Here is a 26,115-nt window from a genome sequence, read left to right as displayed (position 1 = left end):
GTTTTGACATTTTTTTGTACATCGATTTTGGAACAGAGGGGATAGCTTTAACACAGTGAGCTTGGAGCATCAAAAAGGAAAAAAAACAGTGTCCTCCGATTCAAGCTTGCCCCCACGTCCTTTCGTGAACTCAATTTTGCATTACCCGCGCTCAGCAATACAGAGCCCTCGCCGAGTCTGTAAGTTGAGTTATCTATCTACCTAGGTAACTCCATGCATTATGAAGTCCAGTGTATGTAAGCTAATAAAGAAGTTAAATCTCGGCATCCACGTGAAATGATTAGAAATCTTCTCACCAACCATTGGTTTCGAATTCGTACTAGCGATCACCGGGCAATTGCCACAACACGAATGTACTAGTGCTACACTCAGTTGATGCAGGCCACGCCTGTGGAAACTGCGGGTGGGATCGAGGACACAAGCGGGCAAACACAGCAGTGCCAACGTGACATGCCGGCGGTTGGTGGGAGGTGGCGGACTGGCGGGATCAGAGGAGTTCGCGGCATCACCCTGAATGAATTGAAGGTGATCGCTCCGCCCGCCGCCAGCCGATGGACCCCGGGGACGCGCGTGCCGGCACAGATCACTGTCCGTGTCGCCCCTGCGCCACGTCGCTCAAGTACGGCGCCAGCCCCGCCGCCGCCCGGGCCGCCACACTCTCCTCTCGCTTCGGAGGCACGCCATGCGTGGGGGTGGGATGGGATCATGTCATCATGCTCATGCATGGGACATGGGACATGCGGCTGGGAGGGATCCTGCTGACACTGGGATCATTGGAATCCGTTGTTGGAGCTGTGCCGGGCTGCCGGCGACGGCGAGGCTCATGGCTAATTGGGTCGGGCATTTCGCATTTTCGCACCACGGATTCGGCACAAAGGCGTTTCGGCAAAAGTAGAATCTGCTTCTTGGTTGTTCGAGCGAACGAAGGGCAGGTTGGGTTTTCGGTTAAGCCGTTGGAGCGGTGCGTGCCTCAACGAATGACGCTACGCGCGCGGAAATGCGTCCCGGTTCATTGGGGCGTAACCTGTCGTTTTCGCTGATGATGAAAGGCGCTTTCAGCCTGATTTCTCGCTTCAGCCTTGCATGCACATAAATGGGGAGCAAGGTGTGGTTGGACGGGCCATGGCGCCATGATGCGGCCGTGGAGCCGTCAGAATTTCAGAAACGCTGAGCACAGCTGAGCTGCTAGGATTAATGTTCTGGAGTCTGGACCATGAGTCCATGAGTTCAGGTCGTTAGGGGCATATATGGTGCATAGTGCAAAACTCAAGCCTACTCTTATCCGTGTTCATGATAGGCCGGTAGGTGTCGAAATGGATTTTTTTTTCTAGGTAGAAGTGGATACCAATTATCCATTTTTGTCTGATTCCGTGTCTGCTAAAAGTTTATTATACATATAGATACTAAAATAGATGCATATTTTTTGTGAAGAAGATCAAGCTTTATTATTACTCAGAAGAAATGTTACAGCCTTAAACAATAATTTGCCCAACACATTAGAGACGAACTAAAGTTGATCTGCTTGGTCTAAATAAGATAATGCTTTGTGGACACACATCTATGAATGGAATTGATAGATTTGTTGACCGCGTGATTTTTTTTAAGATGACACGTGTCATCCATCTAGTGATTCTACTAAGAATTTGAAACGTTTCTCGCTACCAAATGCACATCAAATATCAAAATCACGTTTCTCGTTGTCAAACGCACCTCAAATATCAAAATCTCTCTGCGGCGGTCGTGCAACAACTTGGCCCACGATGCAGCTGAAAGATCTTAATGGCTAAAGGGGGTGAATAACATATTAAAAAATTCGACAACAACACTAAGACAAGTGATTAGTAAGTAAGATGACGAAACAAATTTTGCGCTAACACTATACTTGTGTTGCAAGCCACCTACCCAATTCTAATGTCTATGATCTCTAGAATATCACACAAGAGCTATGTCGCTAATTTACATCTAAGTGATCAAAACTAGCTACAGAACTGTGGCAGAACCACCTAAATTATGCTGGCCCACGTGTACCCGTCATTGTCCTAAAGACCTCTGACTGCTGTACACGAAAGCCAGATAATCCGGTAGTCTGTCGGGTGTCCTCGGAGAACCCACATTTTAATTCTGCATAAAAGCACTCACTTTGTACCACAAAGTTTCTTTTAACAAAATTTTATTTGTTTAAGCAAAATTTTAGACTATTAATTCACAAAGATCCTTAATCATTATTAATCACAATTTCATGTATTATATAAAACACATCAATGCAATATATTCATGCAATAAATGAAACATGGAATACATTTATAACACAATGCTAGTTTTTATTGCTTTTTAATATATAGGATGTTACAAGAACAATAACTAAAGAGCTACACTAGATACAAGCACTACACAAGGTAAATACAAAGTAATGCGGGAGAATGGTAGAAGTGATATACCGCCGTGGCATGTGATCAATCAATGAATACCAAGGAGACAAATGATGACACAATCAATTTTTCCTCCGAAGTTCATTTGCTTGCCGGCAAGTTAGTCTCCGTTGTAGCAATTCACTCACTTGGAGATTTATACGCTAATAGGCATCACATGCCTAACCCGCAACCGGATGCCGCACAACCAACATAAGATGAGAATCCACAAGCCATGCACAATCCACTAGAGTTGCCTTAGACACTCTACCGGGGAAGACACAAGAACCCCTCACAATCACAATGATCAGAGCCGGAGACAATCACCTTCCTCCGCTCGACGATGCACCAATCACCGGGTCGTCTAGGTGTCGGCAAACACCAAGAGTAACAAGATCTCTACCAGCCCAAATCGTCTAACTAGTGCCACAAGATGCTAGAACACTAAGCAATGCACTAGAGGCTCTCCAATCCCACTCAAGATGATGAAATCTAGTGTGCAAGTGAGTGAAGTGGCGTGCTCAGCTCTCAAATGGTGTATACAACTGTTAGAAGTGCCAAGAGAGTGGCCAAGGCCGTCCACCACCTCTATTTATAAGCCCACAAGCAAATAGAGCCGTTACCCCTTTAGAGCAGATTCTGCGAGGGCACCGGGCACAGCGGTGGTGGCACCGTCCTAGGGGTGGCGGTGCCCCCAAAAGGTCGAATCCAATGGCTAGTTTGATTAGTTGTGGTCACCGGATAGGGTGGCGGTGACCACCCGGCCAGCTGCCCGAAAATACCTGTCTCCGGAAAAATATGGCGGTGCACCGTCCTCACAGCGGCGGTGAAGGTGGCGGTGACCAACCCGGTTTACCCCACTCTCTGGAAAAATATGGCGGTGGCACCGCGCCCACCAGTGGCGGTGACCAGGCGGCGCAACGTCCTGCCAGTGACGGTGCACACTGCCCCTTCTGCTTCCTGCCTCACCTCCAGCTCTTCTCTGCCACATCCAGGTGGCACCGTCCTAGGGGTGGCGGTGCCCCCACCCGAGCACCCCCTCCTCAGCCTCTCTAGCAGGTCACCGCCATAGGAGTGGCGGTGCATCGGACAAGCGGTGGCGGTGCCCCTAGGGCAGCACTCCGAGCCAAGTTTTGCCTCCTTTTCTTTAACTTTTTCACCACCTTTGCAAATGTGCTAACACTCTAAGTGTTTTACCATCATGTGCAGGTGTGTTAGCATTTTCACAATTATTTTTCAAAGGTTATTCACTTCTCACCGATTGTGCAAAAATGCAATGCAAGTATTCAAACACCTAGTGGCACTAGATGATCAAGTTGTCCGATAAGAGCTCCTATCTTAATAGTCCGACCATCTATCGTAAATATGATCACACTCTCTATAGTGTCTCGATCACTGAAAAACAAAATGACCCTATAGATATCACATTTGCCTTAAGCCCCTTTTGTTTTTCTCTTTCTTCTTTTCCAAGTCCCAGAGCGAGATCATCACATGTGTTCACACCGTCACCATGATATTTAATTTATGTGGCTATCTCCATCCATGAGTGCCACCTAGCTCCTTCACTTGGATTGTACCATCCTATCTAGTCACACACTTCGATGCAAGGATTAGTCCAAATAGGTTTCATCAATTAGCCAAAACCAAACTAGGACTTTCAGCAGCTCAGTAACCTCAATGGGCAAAACTAGGGGTGTTAGTGAATTTGGATAATTTAAAATTCAATTGGGCTTTTGTTTTGATTTGTATATACTTCATCCGTTCTAAATTATAAGATATTTTGATATTTCTAGATCGATAATGATTAGACTCGGGTGTCCGTCATCCGGACGGACCAACCTGCTCGTGCTGCTCGCCTACATCCCGCAGCACCGCTCACGCCACTCGACCGCATCGCAAAAAAAGAAACCATCGACGCGACTCCACTCTGTACTCGTAGCCGCCGCACGTGATACCACTGCTCCCAACATTCCGCAAAAAAGAGATGATTTTTCTAAGATATATTAATCATATCAAATCATATTTTTTTGCGGAATTAAATGAAGATAATTTTTATATGAAAATTATAGATCTCGACGAGATCTAAAATTTTCTAGTTTTGAGTTTTTTCATTTGAAGTCGTTAAGATGCTCAAAAAATTAATTATATATTTAGACATAAGGGTATTTTCGACTTTTCACACCTGCAGTTTGACGGTGTTAGAGCCCAAACTGACGGCAGTGGCATGGAGGGCACAAAAAAGTTAGAGCAGTGGCGTTGAAGACCGCTGAACTTTTCCAGTGGCACACAGGGCATTGTGATCTTTTTTAATGGCACACAAGAAATTCCCCCATTTTTTTTAGCGAGCGTGGCGTGGATTGCTGGTGCGAGCGTGGGAAACTGCAGCGCGGCCGTCCGAACGCGGGCCTCAGGCTGGACGTCCGGACGTTTGTGGTCCGGTTTCTAAATTCATAGTTTTTACTATATATCTAGACATAATATATGTTTAGATGCATAGCAGAAACTATGAATTAAAAAAGCTAAAATTTCATAATCTAGAACGGAGGGAGGTTTGGATTTGAATATCCGCATCAAAGGAGTTAGAATGATTGTACATGTATACAACAGGATGCAGGAGTCTCGAACAAGCCATTCGCGAGCATAAACGTGAATTCAGAGTGCGTAAACAGTAAATACAATGGGCTACAGCCCATAAGCCTGCAACAACCAACAGAAAAAGCAGGGAACAGAAAGAAACAGCACTGCCTCTTGCCTAGCCCATCAGGGCGAGCCCAGCGAGCCCCGCGGCCCCGGCCAACACGCCCATAGCGAGCCGGGCCTCCCCACCCCAGGCAGCGGCAGAGCTGCTGGAGGTGGACTTGGTCGTGGCGGGCGGCGCCGTCGCGGCGGGCGTAGTAGACGTGGACGGCGTGGTCGTCTCTGGAGGCGTGTCAGCGCCGGGCGCGGCCGGCGTGTCGGGCGGGGATGACGACGCCGGCGGGGTGGTGGCGGCCGCAGCGGCGACCGTGACGGCGAGCTTCATGCCGTTGCCGCAGTGGCCCGGGGTGCCGCAGATGAAGTAGCGCGTGCCGGGCGCCGTGAGCGCGATCTTGGTGTTCTGGTCGCTGTAGGACTGGATGGAGTTGCTGGCCGAGCACGCGCTGTAGTCTGCGGAGCTCACCTCCGCCACCTTGTGCAGCATGCTGTACTGGAACACTGCATGCACCCGTGCACTTTGTCAGCCTCAGTGACCGACATGTGGGCTATCTTGTCGAGCTTGTACGTTGCTTTACAACCTTGACGACTGTTAAAACTAGAAGTACGTACTCACCTAGGTTGTCCCCAACAGCGAAGGTTTTGCCGCTCACCCAGGTGGTGTAGTCCACGCCGCTGGTCCACCCGGACGAGTCGCCGACCGTGTAATCCTTGGCGTGCGCCGGAGCGGCGACGGCAGCGATGAGTACCAGACCTGCCATGATGGCGGCAGCCATGATGATTGGAGACAGCTTAATCAAGAACACGGAACACCCGGCTGGCTTTGTTAGATGGACACAAGTAGACTTTTGCAGATGGCTTTGCTTAGCTGTGGGCACCGCTGGTGCGGTGACTTGGCTATATAGGACTGCTAAGCGATGCAGGTGCTAACTAAAGCGATTTGGTAAGTTTTGGTGGAGTTGGTTCAGTTATGCTCGTCACCAACTCTGCCGCTCTGGCGTCCCCGGATTCCCTGGACCAAAACCAACAAATTTGAGCTACCCTACGCTACCTATAGATGATTTTGTGGATTTGATTTAATGGAGATGATGTAATGGCGTCTGCTTGTTCAGGATTCCGATAGCTACTAGGCAGTTAGGCACTCACTAATCATGATTCACATGCCGTCCAATGACTATCTAACTCTCAGCGACGTGAAAACAACTGCGAATCACATGGAAACTACGCAAATTTTGCTCATTTATCACAGGTGTTCTCAACTGCGTTACAACTTTCAGCACAGCGACGTGAGAACAACTGCGAATCACAGGGAAGCCGCAAATTTTTGCTCATATGTCACACAGGTGTTCTCACCTGCGTTACAACTTTCAGCGCGCGCACACACAGATGTTTTCTATAAAAAGAACTGTTTGCTGTTTCTGATTAAACCTGTTTTTAATTCCTAAGAACCTTAACAATCCTTTTTTCAGAGGAAAAACGGCAGGCTTTTATGCTGACATGAACTCTTCATTATTGAATGCAAAGGAGGGTGAGCATATACAGGGCTTTGTTTTTTAGCAACACTTCAGGAGTGTTTGGATTCAGTGACTAAAATTTAGGTGGTGTTATGTAAGGGTGTTGCATGGGGTGTTCGGATACTAATAAAAAAACAAATTACAGAATCCGTCAGTACTCCACGAGACGAATTTATTAAGCCTAATTAATCCGTCATTAGCACATGTTTACAGTAGCACCACATTGTCAAATTATGAACTAATCAGACTTAAAAGATTTGTCTCGTAAATTAGTCGCAAACTATGTAATTTATTTCGTAATTAGTCTATACTTAATACTCCATGCATTTGTCCAATATCTTATAGGACAACAACTAAAGTTTAAGTTTAGGAGGAACAACCGACGCAAAAGCCTGAGATTCGCAGACGCAAGTACGCTGTACGCAACTACCAGCCCGTTCGGTTGGCTGGTTCTTATCGTTCTGGTTCATGAAGAAGTACTGCTAGCTGATTTGTGTGAGAGAAAAATACTGTTTTGGCTGAAAATTTATGATCGTTTACGATAAGCTACGGCCAAACGAACATACTGTACTACACCACTGACAACTCTTGATCACTTGAATGTCTTTGACTGTGACCCTTCCAGATGCTCCAGAGTCCAGAGCAAAGAGGTCAGTAGTAGTAGCTGACAATCGCCGATTGAAGTTTTTTCGAGAGGCCATCCAGCATAGTAGGAGCAACCATGAAACATGTGTCCCTGATATTCTATCTGGCCACAAGTAGATCCCTTGCCTTGCGGGCTGCTTCACCGCAATAGTAGTTGTGTTGTGTAGGTGAGCAGGCCGACCCTCATGGCGGTGTGTCTAATTTAATTTGTCGGCATGGAGTTGTACTACCTACAAGAGCCGGTTAGCTTTTTTTTCTTTTTTGAGAAACTGGGTGATACTTCATTCACAATTTTTGGTGATTACAGCTCTTTCCTTACAAAGACACCCTCAAAAGAAAAATAAATTGTACTCTAGTCCTTTGTAAGCTCCTCCAGATCTTCCTCACCGCCTGCAGTCGGAGTATGCAACTTGAAGCCGACTTCCTCCCCAGCGAAGCAACACAGTTTTTATTTGCCGTCTTGAGCAGCACATCGGATCTGACATGCTTTGTCGACGCTAAACGACCCGGCTGAAGAAGATGGCCATTGACCATCACATCGCCAGACAATGAGGACTCCGACGCCTCCATGACTGCCAGAAACCCCAAATCGCCAGACGACGAAGTACCCTGAAGGGGAACTGAACCACCAAAACAAGTGGGAACTAAACACCAACCCGATTTGACTTCATGTTGGTAAACAAACCTCCCAAGTTCAATGCCAGAGAGACCAGCATCGTCGACGAAGACAAAGGAGGGGCAAAAAGACCCAACGAGATCTAGAGCTCCAGATCCGGGGAACTCACACCAAACCGGCTCATCACTAGCACCAGAAGACTCACCAGCGAGGCGGAAAAGAAGCCAGAGACACTTATTCTACCACCGCAGCCCCGCCTCCACCCTGCGAGCACTGCTTGGATCCAAACTACCTATACTAGATGAGTATATGTACAACGGCCACCTCAATCCATGTTCCCCATCCTCTCCAACGCCGATACGGCCGCTGGAGTGGAAGGGGAACGGAACAAATCAGCGCTGGACTGTGTTTGCCTCCTGATCGCCTGCTCTCAACTGTAGCTAGGGAAGGGACGAGAAGAGAGGAGATTTTTGGAACTTTTTACAAGAGCTAGGTTAGCTGGGCAACAAGTGAAGATCCCAGGCTGTAAGCTAATACATGGACAGAGATGTTGGGCTGGGCCTCGTCGTGTGTGAATGTAGCGCAGGCATGAGCTCAGCCGAGCAGAACACCTCTAATGATCAGACCAGAAAGGTACTACAGTGGCCGGAAGAGCATGAAAGGTACAGCTCTAAGCCTCTAAGGATGCAGCTAGCAGTTTTTTTTTTAGAATTTTAGGGCCGAGTCCCGTCTATTAACCATGAGTCAAACAGACAATGTATCTCATTACAGCCCAGCAAGTGGTAATGCCACTTGAAAACCATTCCAGTTCACGTTCCCAGATTTAACACCTGATAACTGCCCAATTACAAACTGAGCAAAAGAACGCAACCCAGCAGACAGAAACTAAACCAGAAACTACTCTAACAGAACAAAAAGACACCCAATCATCTGTCTTGATATCTCAGCATTATTCGTTAAGATCATCAACTTGGCACACCCTCTGTCAGGCCCGAGCTCAGTGCACCACCCCACCATGGCCAGATGCAGCTAGCAGTTTTGGTTGAGCCGTTGAACAAACCAGGATGATAGTTTTCTGCATCGTACCTTGCGCGGACCTACGACTTTAATCTATGCCACACCGATGATTGATTAGCTTTCCATTGTCGAGCAGGTTTTCTCTTTCAAAAAAAAATTGTCAAGCAGGTGAGCTAGACGGCGATTGCTGTTGCTGGGCCATTCATGCAGCTGCTGTCAGCGTCTGTAATCACTAGTATTCATCAGGATTTGAGTTGCCCTGTTTTGGTGGACCGGTTGAGGCAATTATGTAACATGTTTAGCTACTAGTATAGTAGTATTTCACTACAATTTTGCTTGCGTAATGAGTTTAGCAATGTACAACTAACCGTGGCCCTTTCAATTGGTATCAATCATTTGAGTGTCGTTTACGGTCAGACCTGAAATTTCAGTGTCAGAAAGGCGACCATCATTCTGAATGACTGGTCACGACTTTTTTCCGCGAAGATGCCCATTTTCAGCAGTGCAGCACTTTATAAGCAAGTTAGTCGCACCAGTTTAGCTCAACAAATTTCCGGTCACTTTATAAGCACTTTTACATACATAACTTATTTCTGGTACAACAATACAGTATCACTCACTCTTTCTGGTACAACAATACAATACAGTATCACTCGCTCTCACCACTAAAATACAGAACTACTACATGCAGTCGCGCACAAAAAGATCAGCAACTAATAATCAAGTCAAGTGTTTTCGACAACACCCAAAACAGTGATCGACTATTTCTCGTTCTATTTGGGGACAGTCACCGTGACCAGAAACCCTTTGCCATCGGGCATCACGACGACGAGCACTTCATCATCTCCGGCAGTCACGAGAGTCTCCTGCTCGGCTGGTATTAAAACCGGCTGATAAATCAGCTGAAACTGTTTTATCATGAGAGAAAAATACTGTTTAAACGAACGGGCCTGCCACTGCACAACCTCGGGCTTGTTGCCGGCCAGGACCGGCAGGCTATCCGCGGTGCACGTCTCCACGCTCATCCCTCTCGGGTTGTCCCCGACACCGTCCCTGGCGACGACGAGGAGCGAGAGCCGCGTCACCTTGGCCGCCGCGCCGAGCCTGTCGCTGGCCTCGTCGACGCATGCCCTGGCCAGCGCGCGGTGGTCGTCGCGCGCTGCCCCGGACCCGGAGGCGACTCTGAAGAGCACGGTCTCGGTGCTGACGGCAGCGTCCGCGGCGAAGGCGTCGAGCGGGACGGACTTGATGCGACGGGTCATGGTGCTGGGGCGCTGGAAGTAGCCCGCGTACTGCATCATCGGGATGGCGGCGGCCTTGTTCTGCGCCTTCATCACCGCGTGCGTGCGCGCCCAGGATAGGAGGAACCGCGCCAGCGACAGCGGGTCGCACAGCATCAGGCTGCAGCTCACGCCGACGGCGTACCCCGCGTCGCCCTCGAACCGTGTCAGCTGCACGCAGCAGAGAACAGCACGTCAGAGTAATGCTTCGTCAATCGTATCAATATAGGCCTGGTTTAGTGGGGGGTGAAATTTGAAAATTTGGCTACGGTAGCACTTTCGTTTTTATTTGGCAATTAATATTCAATCATGGACTAATTAGGCTCAAAACGTTCGTCTCGCGATTTCCAACCAAACTGTGCAATTAGTTGTTTTTTTCGTCTACATTTAATGCTCCATGCACGTATCGCAAGATTCAATGTGATGGCTACTGTAGCACTTTTTAGGAAAACTTTTTGGAACTTTAGTTGGCAATCTGCAGACTCGTGCTTCATTGCATGCCGTCTTTCTCATATTGGGTATCACATTGGTGTTCAGATATTAATCATAAAACTAATTACATAAGCTGTGACTAATTCACGAGGCGAATATATTAAACCTAACTAATCAATTATTAGAACAGGTTACTGTAGCACACCATTGTCAAATCATAGACTAATTGAGCTTAATAGATTCGTCTCGCAAATTAGTCTCAATCTGTGCAATTAATTTCGTAATTAATTTATATTTAATACTCTAAATTAGTGTCAAACATCTGATGTGACAGGGACTAAGCTTTAGGAGAGAAAACCAAACACCCTTGAAGCACATTGATTTCTGTGTCGACATGGCAGGCTGTTGTGTGACCTGACGCTCGTGGCACCCCGTGTTCGCTTGAAGTTATCAGTTTGGTTTATCAGCCATGTCTCATAATAAAACAGCCGTAGCCGACTTATCAGCCGCAAAAAACCATCAGATGAATTTACAGGACGTGTTTTTTCCTTTTCAAAACTTTTTCCCCTTCTAAAACATTTATTAGTACTCCAACAATTTCAAAATATAGAGAGAACTATAAAGATTTATGATATCAAATAAGTTTACTATAAAAATATAATTAATGAAGAATCTAACGATACCGTTGGTACAAATTTGACCAAACTTAAGTAGTTTTAAGTTTTGACTCTCTAAAAAATTAATGAAAGGATCAAGATGTCCAAGAGGGGAGGTGAATTGGGCTAATTCTAAATTTTCTTGCAATAATCAAATTCTACGGATAGCCCAATTAGCCCCTTGTGCCTAGAAAAATGTTTCTATCAAACTAACGCACAAAGGACTTACAACCTATGTTCCAAACTTACTCTAGCAAAACAATTCTAAGAATGTAAAGACAAGTATTGAATTGCTTAAAGTAAATACTCAAAGTAAATGCTCAAAGTAAAGAGAGAGAGGAACGCGGCGATGTTTTGCCGATGTATTGGAGAGTCGCCACTCCCCACTAGTCCTCGTTGGAGCACCCGCGCAAGGGTGTAGCTCCCCCTTGATCCGCGCAAGGATCAAGTGCTCTCTACGGGTTGATTCTTCGACACTCCGTCGCGGCGAATCACCCAAAGCCGCTCACAACTTGAGTTTGGTCACCCACAAGCTCCGCCGGGTGATCACCAAGCTCTTAACCACCACCAAGCCGTCTAGGTGATGACGATCACCAAGAGTAACAAGCACGAACTCTCACTTGATCACGCGAAGCCTAATGAGAAGATGGATGCACACTTGACTACTCTTGATTCACTAATGAGTCTACTCTCTTGGATTCTTAAATCTCAATCACCTCACTAGGATCTTGCTCTTCTTGGCACTCACAAACGTGTTTCTCAGCTGTTGGAATGAGCAAAAGTGACTCCACACACGAGTGGAGCTTCTATTTATAAGGCAGCCTGAAAAACGAACTGTTATGAGCTTCTGCGGAGTGACCGGACGCTCCGGTCATGTTGACCGGACGCTCCGGTCAGTTCAACCCGCAATCCAATGGAAATGTGTAGACCGGACGCTGGCAGGGTCCGATCACCACTTACCGGACGCGTCCGGTCGCATGAAACCCTCACTGGATGCTTACTGGACTCGACCGAACGCTGAACCCTCAGGGTCCGGTCAGTACTGACCGGACGCGTCCGGTCATAGATTCCCTTCTCTGGAACCTTACTGGAGTCGACCGGACGCTGCCTCTCAGCGTCCGGTCACTTGACCTCTCCAGCATCCGGTCACACCGAACACTATCTGCTGATCAAATGAACTGACCGGACCCTGCGGCCAGCGTCCGGTCAGCATTTGACCCTCCATTCACTTCCAACTCTCGATCATATGTGAATGAAGTTTGCTCCAAAGGATCTTAGGCATTCATAGGAGCTACCTAGAGCTAGTTTTAATAAGTGTGCACCACACCTAACTCACTAGACTTAACTAGGTCAAGCTACCCGTCCATACCCCCCTTAATAGTACGGCCAAAGGAAAAACAAAGTCCTAAACTACTCTAAGTGTCACTCCAACTCCAATTGACACATAGAACTAGTTATCCTTAACCTTGTCGTCCATCCTTTGAAAACCGAAACAATTTTCATCGTAGGGGCATGACCATCTCGATTGCCCAATCGATCTCCATTACCATGACCTAACTTAATTGCCTCTACAAAACACATGTTAGTCATAGTAATATTGTATTGACATTAATCACCGAAATCCAACTAGGGGCCTAGATGCTTTCAATCTCCCCCTTTTTGGTGATTGATGACAATACCACCTCAAGTATGTGAAAGAGTGAGGTTTTTGACGGGCTTGGTTCATATAAGCTTTTGTTAAAAAGAACAAAAGTGTTAGTCAAGCTTATATGACCCAAGCCAACACAATGTACTCAAAGGATATGAATTAAGCATGAGTACAGATAACAAAACTCATTTGCATCGGAGTATAAACGCGGAAGCAAGGGCAAATGAGCATAACACAAGTGATATGACATTTAAATAATACAAAGTAGAAAGCACACATGTCATATATCATAATCACGTAGATAACACTATCACATATATATAATAGTATGCATGAAAGTAAACACACAAATGCATAAGTAATAGTGTATCACACAAATAAAACTCCAAATGTATATAATAAGCTAATACAAGATAACTAGCTCCCCCTAAAACTCGCTCCCCCTGAGTCTACATACTCGAACCCTCTCCCCCTTTGGCGTCAAACACCAAAACCTAAGGGTCGGTCGGTGGGGCTACAGCGGACGAGCCGGGCGCTGAAGTATGTGGAGCAAGATGGAACTGGGCGCCATCATCATCTGACCCTGAGCTCTGAACTGACTGACCCTCTGAAGCAGGAAGTGTCGCTGAAGCGGTCTGGGTCTAAGCTGGGACATGTGCTGCCTGGGAAGCTGCTAGTACATCTGTCGTAGGATCTGATGAGGTGACAGACAAGGGGAGCCTCTGAGTAGTCACTGCAGCTGGAGCTGCTGTAGAAGGATCGGTGGTATGCATGTGTGGCGGAGTAGGCATGCCGGTCAACTCGCTGAAGGATGCTCCAAGACTCCTGGAGACTAATGTGTCAGGCACGAATAGTGAGGAAGACTACTCTGGTGTGAAGCCCATCTAAAGAGGCGTGAACTGCGGGGCTACCACTGGTGAGGACAACCACTAGGACACCTGAACTGTAGGTGAAGCAAATAGAGCTGGAGGCTATCCCTGACTCTGAAGCCCGCTGGGCTGTACTGCTGGAGTTGTCGAAGTGGTGGTAGGCGGAGCAAGCTGGGGCGAAAGCTATGGCTGTGGGGCCCCAAGTGCTGTGATGGCATGCTGCATAAATCCCATGAGCTGCTGCTGCATAAGTAACTGCTGGTGCTGAAGGAGCTGCTGCTGCCGCTGGAACTTGTCCTGACGAGCCTGAAACTGTGCGAAGTTGGCAGCTATCTCCTGAGCCTGTCGTGCCTGCTCCCGCTGCATCCGCTCAAGAATGGCAATTAATGCGGGGTCTGTCTACGGTGCAGGTGGTGCTGAGCTAGAACTGCTGGCCTCTGCATCATGTCTGCGTGGAGGCATCTGAGGTATCGGCTGATAGTCATCATCCGAGCTATCACTGGACTCGGTCATCTCCTGCTGTGCCTCGAGCTGCTCCTCCTCTGTGGCGGCTATGCCTCTAATGATCTCGTCCTGCTGAGCTTCTGACTCTGGAATATCTGGACGACGACTGGGCTGAGCTGGTGCCTGTGGAGTGCTGTGCCTGATCCTCTATGCCATGTTATATGCTAGAAACTCTGTGGTGGCAGCCCTGTACTCGGCAACTATCTCTGGGGTCCTGACTTGAACACACTTAAGCATCAGGAAAGTGATCTAATGAGCATACAGAAGCTGCCTACGACCCTTGAAGCCCTCAGCAATAGTATCCTCCATCTCTGATAGAAGGAGGTCCTAAATGTCAAACATGGTCTGCTGCATCAGGGCGTTGAGGAGCCAGAGCTGTAAGCGAGTCAGATCCTCCCTGTATCCCAACCTGGGAAGCAGTGTCCTCCTGATAATGGCCTCTAGCACTCTCGCTGTAGGAGTCAAGTCACTGGGGTTCCTGCTCGACCCCTCACCAAAAGGCTCCTTGAAGCAATGTCGCACCAGATTTGTCGAGGGCACCATCCCTCCATGAGGACGCCTAGGAGGCTCCTGCTGTCCATAGCATACCTCATGCAACTTGACAGGCTGATCCTGTAGCCTCAGTATCTCTCAGGCCCTGAAGCTCATCACCCGGTAATCTCTACCGTTGAATGCAAAGTGAATGAAGTTGTGATGCGGATCAACATAGAGTGAAGCATAAAACTGCCGGACCCAAGATGGTACATATACTCCTGTCCAGCTAATCAGATCTGTAAGCCCCGGCAAATATGACAAGTAGGGGCGGATGTGCTCTCCGGCTGTTGCCACAATAGACTCCAAACTGCAGACCCTCTGAGATCTTAACATAGCCCCACTGTTCAGATATGTGTTGTAGAAGTCCTCCTGGAGCGGTGTGTAGAACCCCTCTGCTGCTCTCTCATCCCTCCTCGGAGGGAACCACACATCGAACTCAATAAAACACAGCTGGTGAACCTGCCTGGCTGTAGCAGCCCTCAAGTCAAGGTGTACCACTGGCGGAGGACCCTATGGTCTGGGCGGAGGGCGTGAACCCCTGCGCTGTGTAGCTAGCCTCGGTGAAACTGTAGCACTGGTCCGACTAGAGCGGCGTAGCTAGGGTGCTGGCTCGGTCTCCTTGGCCTGCTGGCCCTCCTGAGTCTCCTGAGCTGGCTGAGGCTCTACTGGTGGGGGCTACTGCTGTGGCTCCTGTTGGGGCTCCCCCTAACGCTAAGGCTCCTCAATAGCTAGACGACAACCTGCCATCATGACAGTCCTAGGTGGACTACCATGAAGTCGCTCAATCTCCCTCAGTCTGTCCTACGCATCTGGTGCCAGCTGATCTACTATGACGACTCCATTGTGGGCACCGCCTCTCTCGGCACGCTCTGTGGCCTTAGTAACAGCTGCTGCTCTCGCTGTCTCTGCGTCGGAGTACTTGCGCTTCTTGGATGTCAACTGCTTTGTTGCCTTTCCCTTCGGTCCTGCAGGCTGGTGAGGCGAGGGCCTCCGATCATCATCTCCCGGACCTCCACCAACGTTCTTGGTGCGAGCCATCTGATCTGACAAGAGGATGAACTGCCGCTGATGAAGATCAACTATCAAACTAACACTCCCGAGGCTTGGCCTCGATCCTTACTCGCGAGCTTGGCTCCGAGTTGACTGCCAACTGCCACAAGAACCTCAACAGCACCGACTCGATGCACGATAGAATAGATGGATATACGAATAAATACAATATATCTAATAGATGCGAAGACCTAGGAAGCAAGCAATGTAGGTACAAAATTGAGACGACGGGCAAGCTACCTGACGATCAGCGATCCGGAAAAAGAAAAGATGTCGCGTGGGGGAAACCTTGGAACCGACTAGGGTTAGGGTTTTTGAAGCTCTACGAAGAATTTGCCGTGGATCAGTGACAACGATGAAGTTAGGGTTGCTGCGCAAACGATGGGTAATCTGATGAATCGGCAGAAAAGGGCCTTACCAATCGAGGAGGTAGGGTTAGGGCTTGAACGGCGCTTGCTTGAGCAGTAGGATGACTGGAGGCGCCGGACCCACAGACTTGACTCCGGCGTTGCTGACTCGCGAGAGGCACGCGGTGGCTCGGCAGCAGGCTCCTCAGCGGCGGCGCGGTGGTGAGCAAGGCAGGGGCGAGCGCAGGCAGGGGAGGCGCGGTGGCGTGCGTGGCTGGCGCAAGGTGCTTGGCACGGGGCTGCGGCGGCGCGGCGAGCTGCGGCGGCGCGGAGGCTTGGGCGCGGGAGAGGTGGCGCTAGCTAGGGCTCGGCTTGGTCATGGCGGGATGTGGGGAAAAGGGTATGGCGGTTCGGTTAAATAGATTCCCCAAACGTGACAAGAAAGGAAACGGAAAAGAGTCCTGAAGTCGCGCGGGATCCACTGACCGGACGCTCCGGTGGTAGCGACCGGACGCTACCACCCAGCGTCTGGTCAACTCCAGAGAGGTCCAATTCCTCTGGAATCGGGACCGGACACGTCTGGTGGTCCATGACCGGACGCAGGCAGGGTCTGGTCAGTACAGCCTGTTTCTTCACCAAACGACCGGACACTGGATCCCTTCCTGACCGAACGCACAAATGAAGCGTCCGGTCACTCCTTCAGCAGTAGTTCACCTCCTGTGAACTGACCGGACGCTGGACAACAGCGTCCGGTGTAGCGTCTGGTGCACCTTTTCCAGCAAATCTTCAAAGTTCCTTCGCGCTGCCTGTTCCTAATCAAGTCCCAACTTGAATAAGATCCAAATAAACACCAATTGGGACTGATGTGAGTGACCTCTCTCAAACCCTCATATTTTTTAAAATATTTTGCCTTAGACTATAATTCTTTTTAAGAAAATAGGCAATAAGAGGGCAAATGGAACAAAACGACAAAACAACATTCATGCATATGCAATACTTGTAAGTAAGTCTAGTTGCTTGTCAAGTTTGATCAAAGGTTAAGCTTCTTCACACGCTTTTCGGTGGTTATCTTAACCATGCTAGACAAACCCTATATGCATTGCCAAAAATTAAACACGTTGTATATTACAATAAATGCAAGGGACAACACAAGCTCAATTTTTAGTGAAGTTGCTAAAATCAAGTACATTGAGCTCATTCCGCAATATACAAAATGTAGCCTCATCTAGCGGTTTAGTGAAGATATCCGCTAATTGATCTTCGATTCTTACACCTTCTAGTGATATATTATTTTTAGCAACATGATCTCTTAGAAAGTGATGTCGGATATCTATGTGCTTGGTGCAAGAGTGTTGAACCGGATTATTTGCAAGTTTTACCGCACTTTCATTGTCGCACAAAAGAGGTACCTTTTCTAGAACTACACCATAGTCTAGCAAAGTTTGTTTCATGTATAAAATTTGTGCACAACAAGCACCCGCGGCAATGTATTCCGCTTCGGCGGTGGACAAAGCCACACTATTTTGTTTCTTGGAGGACCAAGACACAAGAGATCTACCAAGCAAATGGCACCCTTTGGATGTGCTCTTTCTATCAACTTTGCATCCGGCGTAATCCGAATCGGAATAGCCAATTAATTCAAATAAAACTCCTTTGGGATACCAAAGGCCAATGCTTGGTGTGTGCTTAAGATACCTAAGGATTCTTTTTACGGCAATTAAATATATTTCCTTAGGACTAGCTTGAAAGCTAGCACACATAAACACACTAAACATGATGTCGGGCCTAGATGCGGTTAAATATAACAAACTACCAATCATAGAACGGTAGAGAGTTTGATCAACCGGGTTACCTCCCTCATCTAGGTCGAGATGTCCATTTGTAGGCATTGGTGTCTTGATTGGCTTATATTCATCCATCTTGAATCTCTTGAGAAGATCTTTTGTGTATTTCTCTTGAGAGATGAAGATGCTTTCTTTCATTTGCTTGACTTGAAAACCAAGAAAGAATGTAAGCTCACCAATCATTGACATCTCGAACTCCTTCGACATCAATTCACCAAATATATGCCCATCAAGGTTCTTGGTGAATAGTGTGGTGTCGACCTTCCCAATAGTGAAGCCCTTCTCAATGAGGACGTCCCGAAGATGCTCATACCAAGCTCTTGGGGCTTGCTTAAGCCCATATAGTGCCTTGGACAACCTATAAACATGATTAGGATTTCTAGGGTCTTCAAACCCGCGAACTTGATCAACATAGACTAGTTCATTAATAAAGCCATTTAAAAATGCACTTTTCACATCCATTTGATATAGTTTCATTTCATGATGTGATGCATATGCAAGAAGGATACGGATGGCTTCTAATCTTGCAACCGGTGCAAAGGTCTCTCCAAAATCCAAACCTTCAACTTGAGAGAACCCCTTTGCAACTAGTCTTGCCTTGTTCCTCACAACTACACCTTGATCATCTTGCTTGTTGCGGAACACCCACTTTGTTCCAATGACTCTTGCACCTTTGGATCGCTCTTCAAGAGTTCAAACCTCATTGCGAGTGAAGTTGTTCAACTCTTCATGCATGGCATTGATCCAATCCGGATCTTTAAGAGCTTCTTCTACCTTGGTAGGCTCATAGCAAGAGACAAAAGAGTGATGAGCAATAAATGAAGTAAGTTTTTGAGATCGAGTCATTACACCCTTTGATGGACTCCCTATGATGAGATCTTGTGGATGATCTTGTAGGAGAGGTGTATTTCTTCTATTGACCACTTGAGGAGGAGGTTGTGGAGCATCAACATCTTGTGCTTGTACCACCATTTGCTCATGGGAGATATGAGTATCTTCATTTTCTACTCTCCCATCTTTTTCACCATCTTGTGGCACACTTGATGAAGAAGGTTGGTTAATGACTTGTACATCATCTTCATCATCTTTTGGCTTGATGTCTCTCACCGGAATATTCTTCATAGCCTCCCTCAATGGTTCATTACCTACATCATCAAGATTCTCATGTGCTCCTTGGGAGCCGTTAGATTCATCAAATTCCACATCATATGTTTCTTCAACCAAGCCGGTGGCATAATTAAATACTCTATATGCTTTGGACTTCAATGAGTAACCAACAAGAAAACCTATATCACAATGTCTTTGGAACTTCCCTAGGTGTTGTCGCTTCTTGTAGATGTAGCATTTGCAACCAAACACCCTAAAGAATGAGACGTCCGGCTTCTTCCCATTGAGCAACTCATAAGGTGTCTTGCCAAGGAACTTTTAAAGGAATAGGCGGTTGGATGCATAACATGCAGTGTTGATTGCTTCTGCCCATAGAGCTTCGGGGGTGTTGTACTCATCTAGCATTGTCCTTGCAAGAGTGATCAAAGTCCGGTTTTTCCTCTCAACTACACCATTTTGTTGAGGAGTATAAGTTGCGGAGACTTCATGTTTGATTCCAACTTCATCACAATAGGCTTCAATATTTGTGTTGTCAAATTCTTTGCCATTGTCACTTCTAATCTTCTTGAGCTTCACTTCAAATTCATTTTGAGCTCTCTTGGCAAACTTCTTGAAGCAAGATGCAACTTCGGATTTGTCATGAAGGAAGAACACCCATGTATACCTTGAATAGTCATCCACAATCACAAGACAATAGAGATTTCCTCTCAAACTCTTGTATGTTGTTGGTCCAAATAAATCCATGTGTAGGAGTTCTAGCACTCTTGTGGTTGACATAAAAGCTTTGGTTGGATGAGTGTTTGCAACTTGCTTGCCGGCTTGACATGCACTACAAAGCTTATCCTTCTCAAACTTCACATCCTTCAACCCTCTCACCAAATCATTCTTCATAAGCTTCTTGAGTGAGCTCATCCCAACATGAGCAAGTCTTCTATGCCATAGCCACCCAAGTGTTGTTTTGGTGAATAGACAAGTCTTCAAGTTTGCATCTTCGGAGGTGAAGTCAACTAGATATAAGTTGTTGTATCTAAATCCATTGAATATCACTTGATTGTCATCTACCTTGGATACAACAACCTCCTTCTCGGTGAACAAGTATTGAAAGCCAAGATCACACAATTGCCCAACGGATAGCAAGTTGAAGCTCAAAGAAGCAACATAGAGCACATTGGAGATGGAATGATCATTTGATATTGCCACTTTGCCCAATCCTTTAACCTTGCCCTTTGAATTATCTCCAAATGTTATTTTCTCTTGTCCATCTACCTCTTCATCTAGTGAGGTGAACATACGAGGATCACCGGTCATATGTTGAGTGCAACCACTATCAATTACCCAATGACTTCCAGCGGTCTTGTAGTTCACCTACACACAAGAGATTCAAGCTTTAGGGATCCAAACTCGTTGAGGGCCCTTCACCTTCTCAACAAGTGACTTAGCCACCCAAATCTTCTTAGGCCTATTCTTGTTAGGGGGTCCTAAGAACATGACTTTCATCTTTCCACTAGAATCTTTTCTAAGCATGTAGTGAGCATTGAAAGTAAAGGGTCTAGCATGCTTGGGCAAGGGTTGTGGCGGTGGAGTTTGACACTCATGAGCAAAGTGGCCTTCTTGTCCACACTCAAAACATCTCTTTGGCTTTGGCTTTGGCTTTGATTGTTGTTGTTGAGCTTGAGCCTTCTTCTTCTCTACACTTGCCACATATCCAATGCCACTTCTATCCATCTTCATGACGGTGTTCATGAGTAGCTCACTTTGGAGATGCTTGCCTCTAGCAAACTTGCTCAATCCCACCTTGAGATGCTCTTTCTCCATCTTGAGCTTCTTGTTCTCTTCCTTGAGAACATCGTTGTTGTTCTCTTCCTTGAGTTTCTTGTTTTCTTCTTTGAGCTTCTCATTCTCAAGGATCAACTCTTTGTCATGATCAAGAGTTTCTAGCACAATGGTGTTGTGACTTTTCATCTCTTCAAGATCTTTCATGAGCTTCTCATTGTCACTCTTGAGCTTGACATACTCATCATAGTCATTGCACTCAACCACTTGCTTGCCTTTGCTACTAGATCCATGCTCAATGCTCTCATCAATCAAATCATCACATGATGTGGCTATATCAATCTTAACAACATGGTTAGTAGCATCATGTGGCTCATTTGGTAAGAATTCTTGAGCAATAACAAGTGTATCATGATTGATCTTAAGAGTAGTGTACTCATCTTTTAGCTTGTTGTGACTAGTGATGAGCTCATTGTGCACCCACTCAAGTTTATCATGTTTATCCTTAAGCTCTTTCTTAGAAGATTTGAGCTCCTTGAGTTTGGATGATGTAGCATCATTAGTTTCTCTAAGCTCATCATTAGCCTTTTCCAATGTATCACACTTAGCTAAGAGTGAATCATTTTTAGCATCAAGTTTTTCATTTGTAGCTCTACTCTTTCTAATGATCTTAGTGTATTTTCTTAGAATTTTGACAAGATCATCATATGTAGGTGAATCATCATCGCTATCGCTATCATCATCACTAACTTGCTCATCATCACTACTATCATCACTCTTAGTTACCTTGCGTTCACCCTTGGCCATAAGGCATAGGTGTATAGAGGATGATGGCGATGGTGGCGGTGAAGATGCAAGATCAATAGCAATGGTGGCCACCTTCTCATTGTCACTATCATCATCGGATGATCCACTTGATGAATCAATGTCCGTGAGCCAATCACCGACAATGTAGGCCTTTCCACCTTTCTTCTTTTTGTAGAAGTCCCTCTTTTTGCCATCTCTCTTCTTGTATGGCTTATTCTTTTTCTTCTCATCTTCATCTTCATTGCTTGAGTCATCTTTCTTGCCCTTGTTCTTGTTCTTGAACTTGTCTTTCTTGGGCTTTGTACATTGATGAGCTAGATGGCCAAGTTCGCCACAATTGTAGCAATCCATCTCGGAGATTAACTTTCTTCTTGAGCTAGTGAAGAACTTCTTCTTCTTGCTGTCAAACTTGATGCCACTCTTGTTTAGCTTCTTTAGCATCTTGGCGGTCTTCTTCACCATAAGAGCAAGACTTTCTTCATCATCTTCATCACTTGAGCTCTCATACTCAAGTCTTGCCTTGCCCTTATCTTGGCTAGCTTGGAATGCCAAGTCCTTCTCTTTCTTCTTTGTAGAGGATGAGCCATCTTGTGGCGTGATGTGCATGTACATCTCATGAGCATTGATCTTTCCCAAGATTTGTGTCGGTGTAGCGGCGGAAAGATCACCTTGATGTAGCACGGTCACAATGTGCCCATATTTGTTAATAGGGAGGACACTCAAGATCTTTCTCACAACGTCGGATGGTGACATTTGAGTAAGTCCAAGCCCATTGACTTCCTCTACAAGAACATTTAAACAAGAATACATCTCATTAGCACTTTCTTTGGGAAGCATTTCAAATGAATTTAGCTTTTTAATCACAAGATGATAGCGTTCCTCACGCTCACTCTTGGTTCCCTCATGGAGCGCACAAACGTCCGATCATAGTGCATGGGCGTCTTTGTGGTTCCTTACACGGTTAAACACATCTTTGCAAAGGCCTCTAAAGATGGTGTTTTGAGCCTTTGCATTCCATTTTTCATAGTTAACCTCATCGCCTTGTAGGTTAGTAGCATCCCGAGGTTTTGGGAAGCCTTGAGAGGCGGCTCTAAGAATACCAACATCTAGAGCTTCTAAGTACGCCTCCATGCGGATTTTCCAATATGGAAAGTCATCTCCCTCAAAGATAGGAGGAGGTCCATCGCCGTGAGACATCTTGCTCTAAGCGGTTAAGCTTAAAAATATGAGCACGAGGCTCTGATACCCATTGAAAGGATCAAGATGCCCAAGAGGGGGGGTGAATTGGGCTAATTCTAAATTTTCTTGCAATAATCAAATCCTATGGATAGCCCAATTAACCCCTTGTGCCTAGAAAAGTGTTTCTATCAAACTAACGCACAAAGGACTTACAACCTATGTTCCAAACTTACTCTAGCAAAGTGTCGACAAAATATGGTCGACAGTCTACCTAGGGGTATGCCCAAGGTAGTAGATTATCGGCAGACAGATGCGCAAGCCTCAAACAAGACAGTGACGCAAGACAGACACGAGGTTTTTTTCCAGGTTCGGCCGCCAAGAAGGCGTAATACCTACGTCCTGCGTCTGATTTGTATTGCTGTATGTCAATGAGAGATGTTTTTTAGAGGGGTCCCCTGCCCGCCTTATATAGTCCGGAGGGCAAGGTTACAGATCTGGAAACTAATCCTAGTCAGTTACAATTGCCATATGTGGCCGGATAAGGATTCCTATTCTAACCGACTAGGATCCTGCTTGGTCGCCAAATCTGTCCTGATTCCTTGTGTGGGACTCCGATCAGGTTAACTGGGCCGCACGTCGTCTTTCGGGTGGACTGAACCCATCAATCCGGGCCAGCCCAAGCCTAGCCGTAAGGGTATAGGGGTTAATACCCCCACAGCTAGTCCCCGAGCATCATGTATTATGCTGTGACACGCCATTTTAACCTTCTCCGACAAGTGAGGCTTGAGTCCTTGATGCTTCTGACCACCGTCATCACCGGAGAAGTAGGTTGTCCGAAGAATGTATGGTGCTCTTAAGAAAAAAGAAAAAGATTTCTGTCCTGAGAAGTGTGCCCACTTGTATTTCTGAAAAGAAATGTAAATGGTCTTGAAGCATAGCATCCTTGAACATCAGAAGCGTAGGGGTCAAAAAACAAACACATTCACCGCAAGGTGAAGTGTGCCCACTTAGTCTCCGAGCCTGGTAGTAGGTGACGTAGGCACGTGGTGCCAGGGTCAAAAACAAACACATTCACCGCAAGGTGAAGTGTGCCCACTTAGTCCCTAAGCCTGGTAGTAGGTGACGTAGGCACATGGTGCCAGGGTCAAAAAAGAAATTCTGCTGCAGTTAAGAATCCAATTGCCGTACAGGCAAAACAAGATGCACCGGCAGGTGCATCGTACCGACGTAGTCCCCGAGCTTGCTGGAAGGCAAAGTATGAGCCTTGTAGCAAGGTCTAAAGAAATGTCTCATAACTGTATGTGAGTACCAACCACATGTAGCCAAGGAGAACCATTATTCAAGCAGTGGTCGGGACAGTCCCCGAGCACATTAATAATCCTTACAATCATTCAAAGCACAGGGGTCGATTAAACAAACACATTCACCGCTAGGTGAAGTGTGCCCACTTAGTCCCCGAGCTTGCTGAAAGGCAAAGTATGAGCCTTGTAGCAAGGTCTAAAGAAATGTCTCTCAACTGTATGTGAGTACAAATCACATGTAGCCGAGGAGAGCAAACTCCGAGTAGTGGTCGGGAGAGTCCCCGAGCACAGCAGTGGTCATAGCATTTATTGAGTACAGTAATGGTCGGAAAAGTCACCGTGGTCGGAGTAGTCCCCGAGCACAGGAGTGGTCTAGTCAGTCCCCGAGCACAGTAGTGGTCTGTGCATTCCCCGAGCACAGTAGTGGTCTGGGCAGTCCCCGAACACAGTAGTGGTCTGGACGATCCACTATCACGTGCGCCGCTTGTACTATTATTTGGTGTATTTATTTGTCGCCTTACTCTGCCAAGTCCAATCTGACACGTCTGGTCAAAAAAGCAAACTGGTATAGCACGGCATTCTGCCCTCTTACTCTTTCTGGCCAACTATCGCTTGGCACCTGTATGGAGGTGCGTCAGTGTGGGCCCTCTCACTTTATCAACAAAGAGGCGCGTACACTGTAAACGAAGGGGCGCATTTATTGGCGTAGATCTCGAGGTGATGTGAACAACCGTCAGCTGCGCGTGCGCACGTCTCCCAAGAATCTTGGGCGAATGAAACGACGGAACTCTTTGTTATTTATAATGTAGATCTGGCAAGTTACTAACACTGTTCCCCATTGTCATTCGCCACCACAACCTTCATCTTCCTCTTGCCGAACCCTATTCCTCCGATAATCATCGCCAACCCCCTCGCCACCGCATCCACCCCCTTAGAAAGGACAGACTAATGGCGAAGAGAGACGCCCAGAAGAAAGGCGGAGTCATGGCGAAGGAGTGGTGGAAGTCACGGAGCAACGAGCAGACCATCGAAGACCTCGTCGCCATGGGAGTGCTCCACAACAAGGCAGTCGTTGGATGGCGCGCGCCGGAAGGAGAAAGCTTCCCCGATCCACAACCAGGTGAGATTGTGGTTTTTGAAGACTTCTTCAAACGGGGTTTTGGGATTCCAGTGCACCCTTTCCTTCAGGGTCTCTGCTTGTATTACGAGATTGGGATTTGCAATCTGCATCCCAACTCGATTCTTCTTGTCTCCACCTTCATCCATCTCTGCGAGGCTTATGGTGGCTTCCAGCCCCATTTCGACCTCTTTCGCCACCTATTCTGTCTTCAGAAGAAAGGGAGCGGTGGCTCGAAGATAGCCGGAGGCGTCTACCTGAATCTGCGCGACGGCATGAAGGCTCAATACTTGCACTGCCCCTGGAACACCTCACTGGATGAGTGGTACAAGAAGTGGTTCTACATCTGTGAAGAGCTGAACACCATCACCCTGAGCGACGTGGGGCTGATTCCAGAGAAGAAGAATAGCTGGTCGGAGAAGCCCGAGAACTTGGAGCAGATCGCCAAACTGCTCGGGATGATCCCGTGGGGAAAGCTTGATGGCCCAAGCGTGGTCGGCAACTTCATCAGCCGAAGAATCTAGCCCTGCCAGAAGAGGATTCATCCTAGCTTCGAGTACCAAGGAGGCACTGATCCAACGAGGACCAGGAAGGAGCCGCTCGACAAGATGGAAATCAAGGCCAGGATTGGAGAGCTGTTCAACCTGGCCGATCCCAATTATGTCGGGCTAAACACCATCGAGCACGCCTTCAAGCTGGCTTGACCTCCCCCAAAGGTAAATGATGCCTCCTTTTAGCTGTAGAGTCATGTTGTAGCAAGAGAATAACTGTTT

General features: G+C 47.0%; 1 protein-coding gene and 1 pseudogene across 1 annotated transcript; both read right to left on the bottom strand.

The window, feature by feature from the left end:
- Window positions 1–5,057: 5,057 nt before the first annotated feature.
- Window positions 5,058–5,955, bottom strand: LOC136464114 (uclacyanin-3-like). Its single transcript, XM_066463074.1, has 2 exons — window positions 5,719–5,955; window positions 5,058–5,603 (listed from the first exon to the last, which is right to left on the bottom strand). The coding sequence occupies exons 1-2, from the start codon at window positions 5,876–5,878 to the stop codon at window positions 5,161–5,163; spliced, it is 603 nt and encodes a 200-aa protein (XP_066319171.1). The 5' UTR covers window positions 5,879–5,955; the 3' UTR covers window positions 5,058–5,160.
- A 3,597-nt stretch (window positions 5,956–9,552) lies between these two features.
- LOC136466006 (tryptamine benzoyltransferase 2-like) overlaps window positions 9,553–26,115 on the bottom strand; it is a 29,646-nt pseudogene continuing 13,083 nt past the window's right edge.

The sequence above is a fragment of the Miscanthus floridulus genome, chromosome 7 (genome assembly GCF_019320115.1).
Source record: "Miscanthus floridulus cultivar M001 chromosome 7, ASM1932011v1, whole genome shotgun sequence".
Lineage (NCBI taxonomy): Eukaryota > Viridiplantae > Streptophyta > Magnoliopsida > Poales > Poaceae > Miscanthus > Miscanthus floridulus.
The sequence above is the reverse complement of the archived record's forward strand: the minus strand, read 5'-3'. Positions and strand labels throughout refer to the sequence as shown.

Bases quoted from the DNA above. Each gene is read 5' to 3' on its own strand.
- LOC136464114 (XM_066463074.1), bottom strand. From the start codon at position 5,878: ATGGCTGCCGCCATCATGGCAGGTCTGGTACTCATCGCTGCCGTCGCC. The intron at 5,604-5,718 runs GTGAGTACGTAC...GGGTGCATGCAG, and splicing joins CGCTGTTGGGGACAACCTAG to TGTTCCAGTACAGCATGCTG.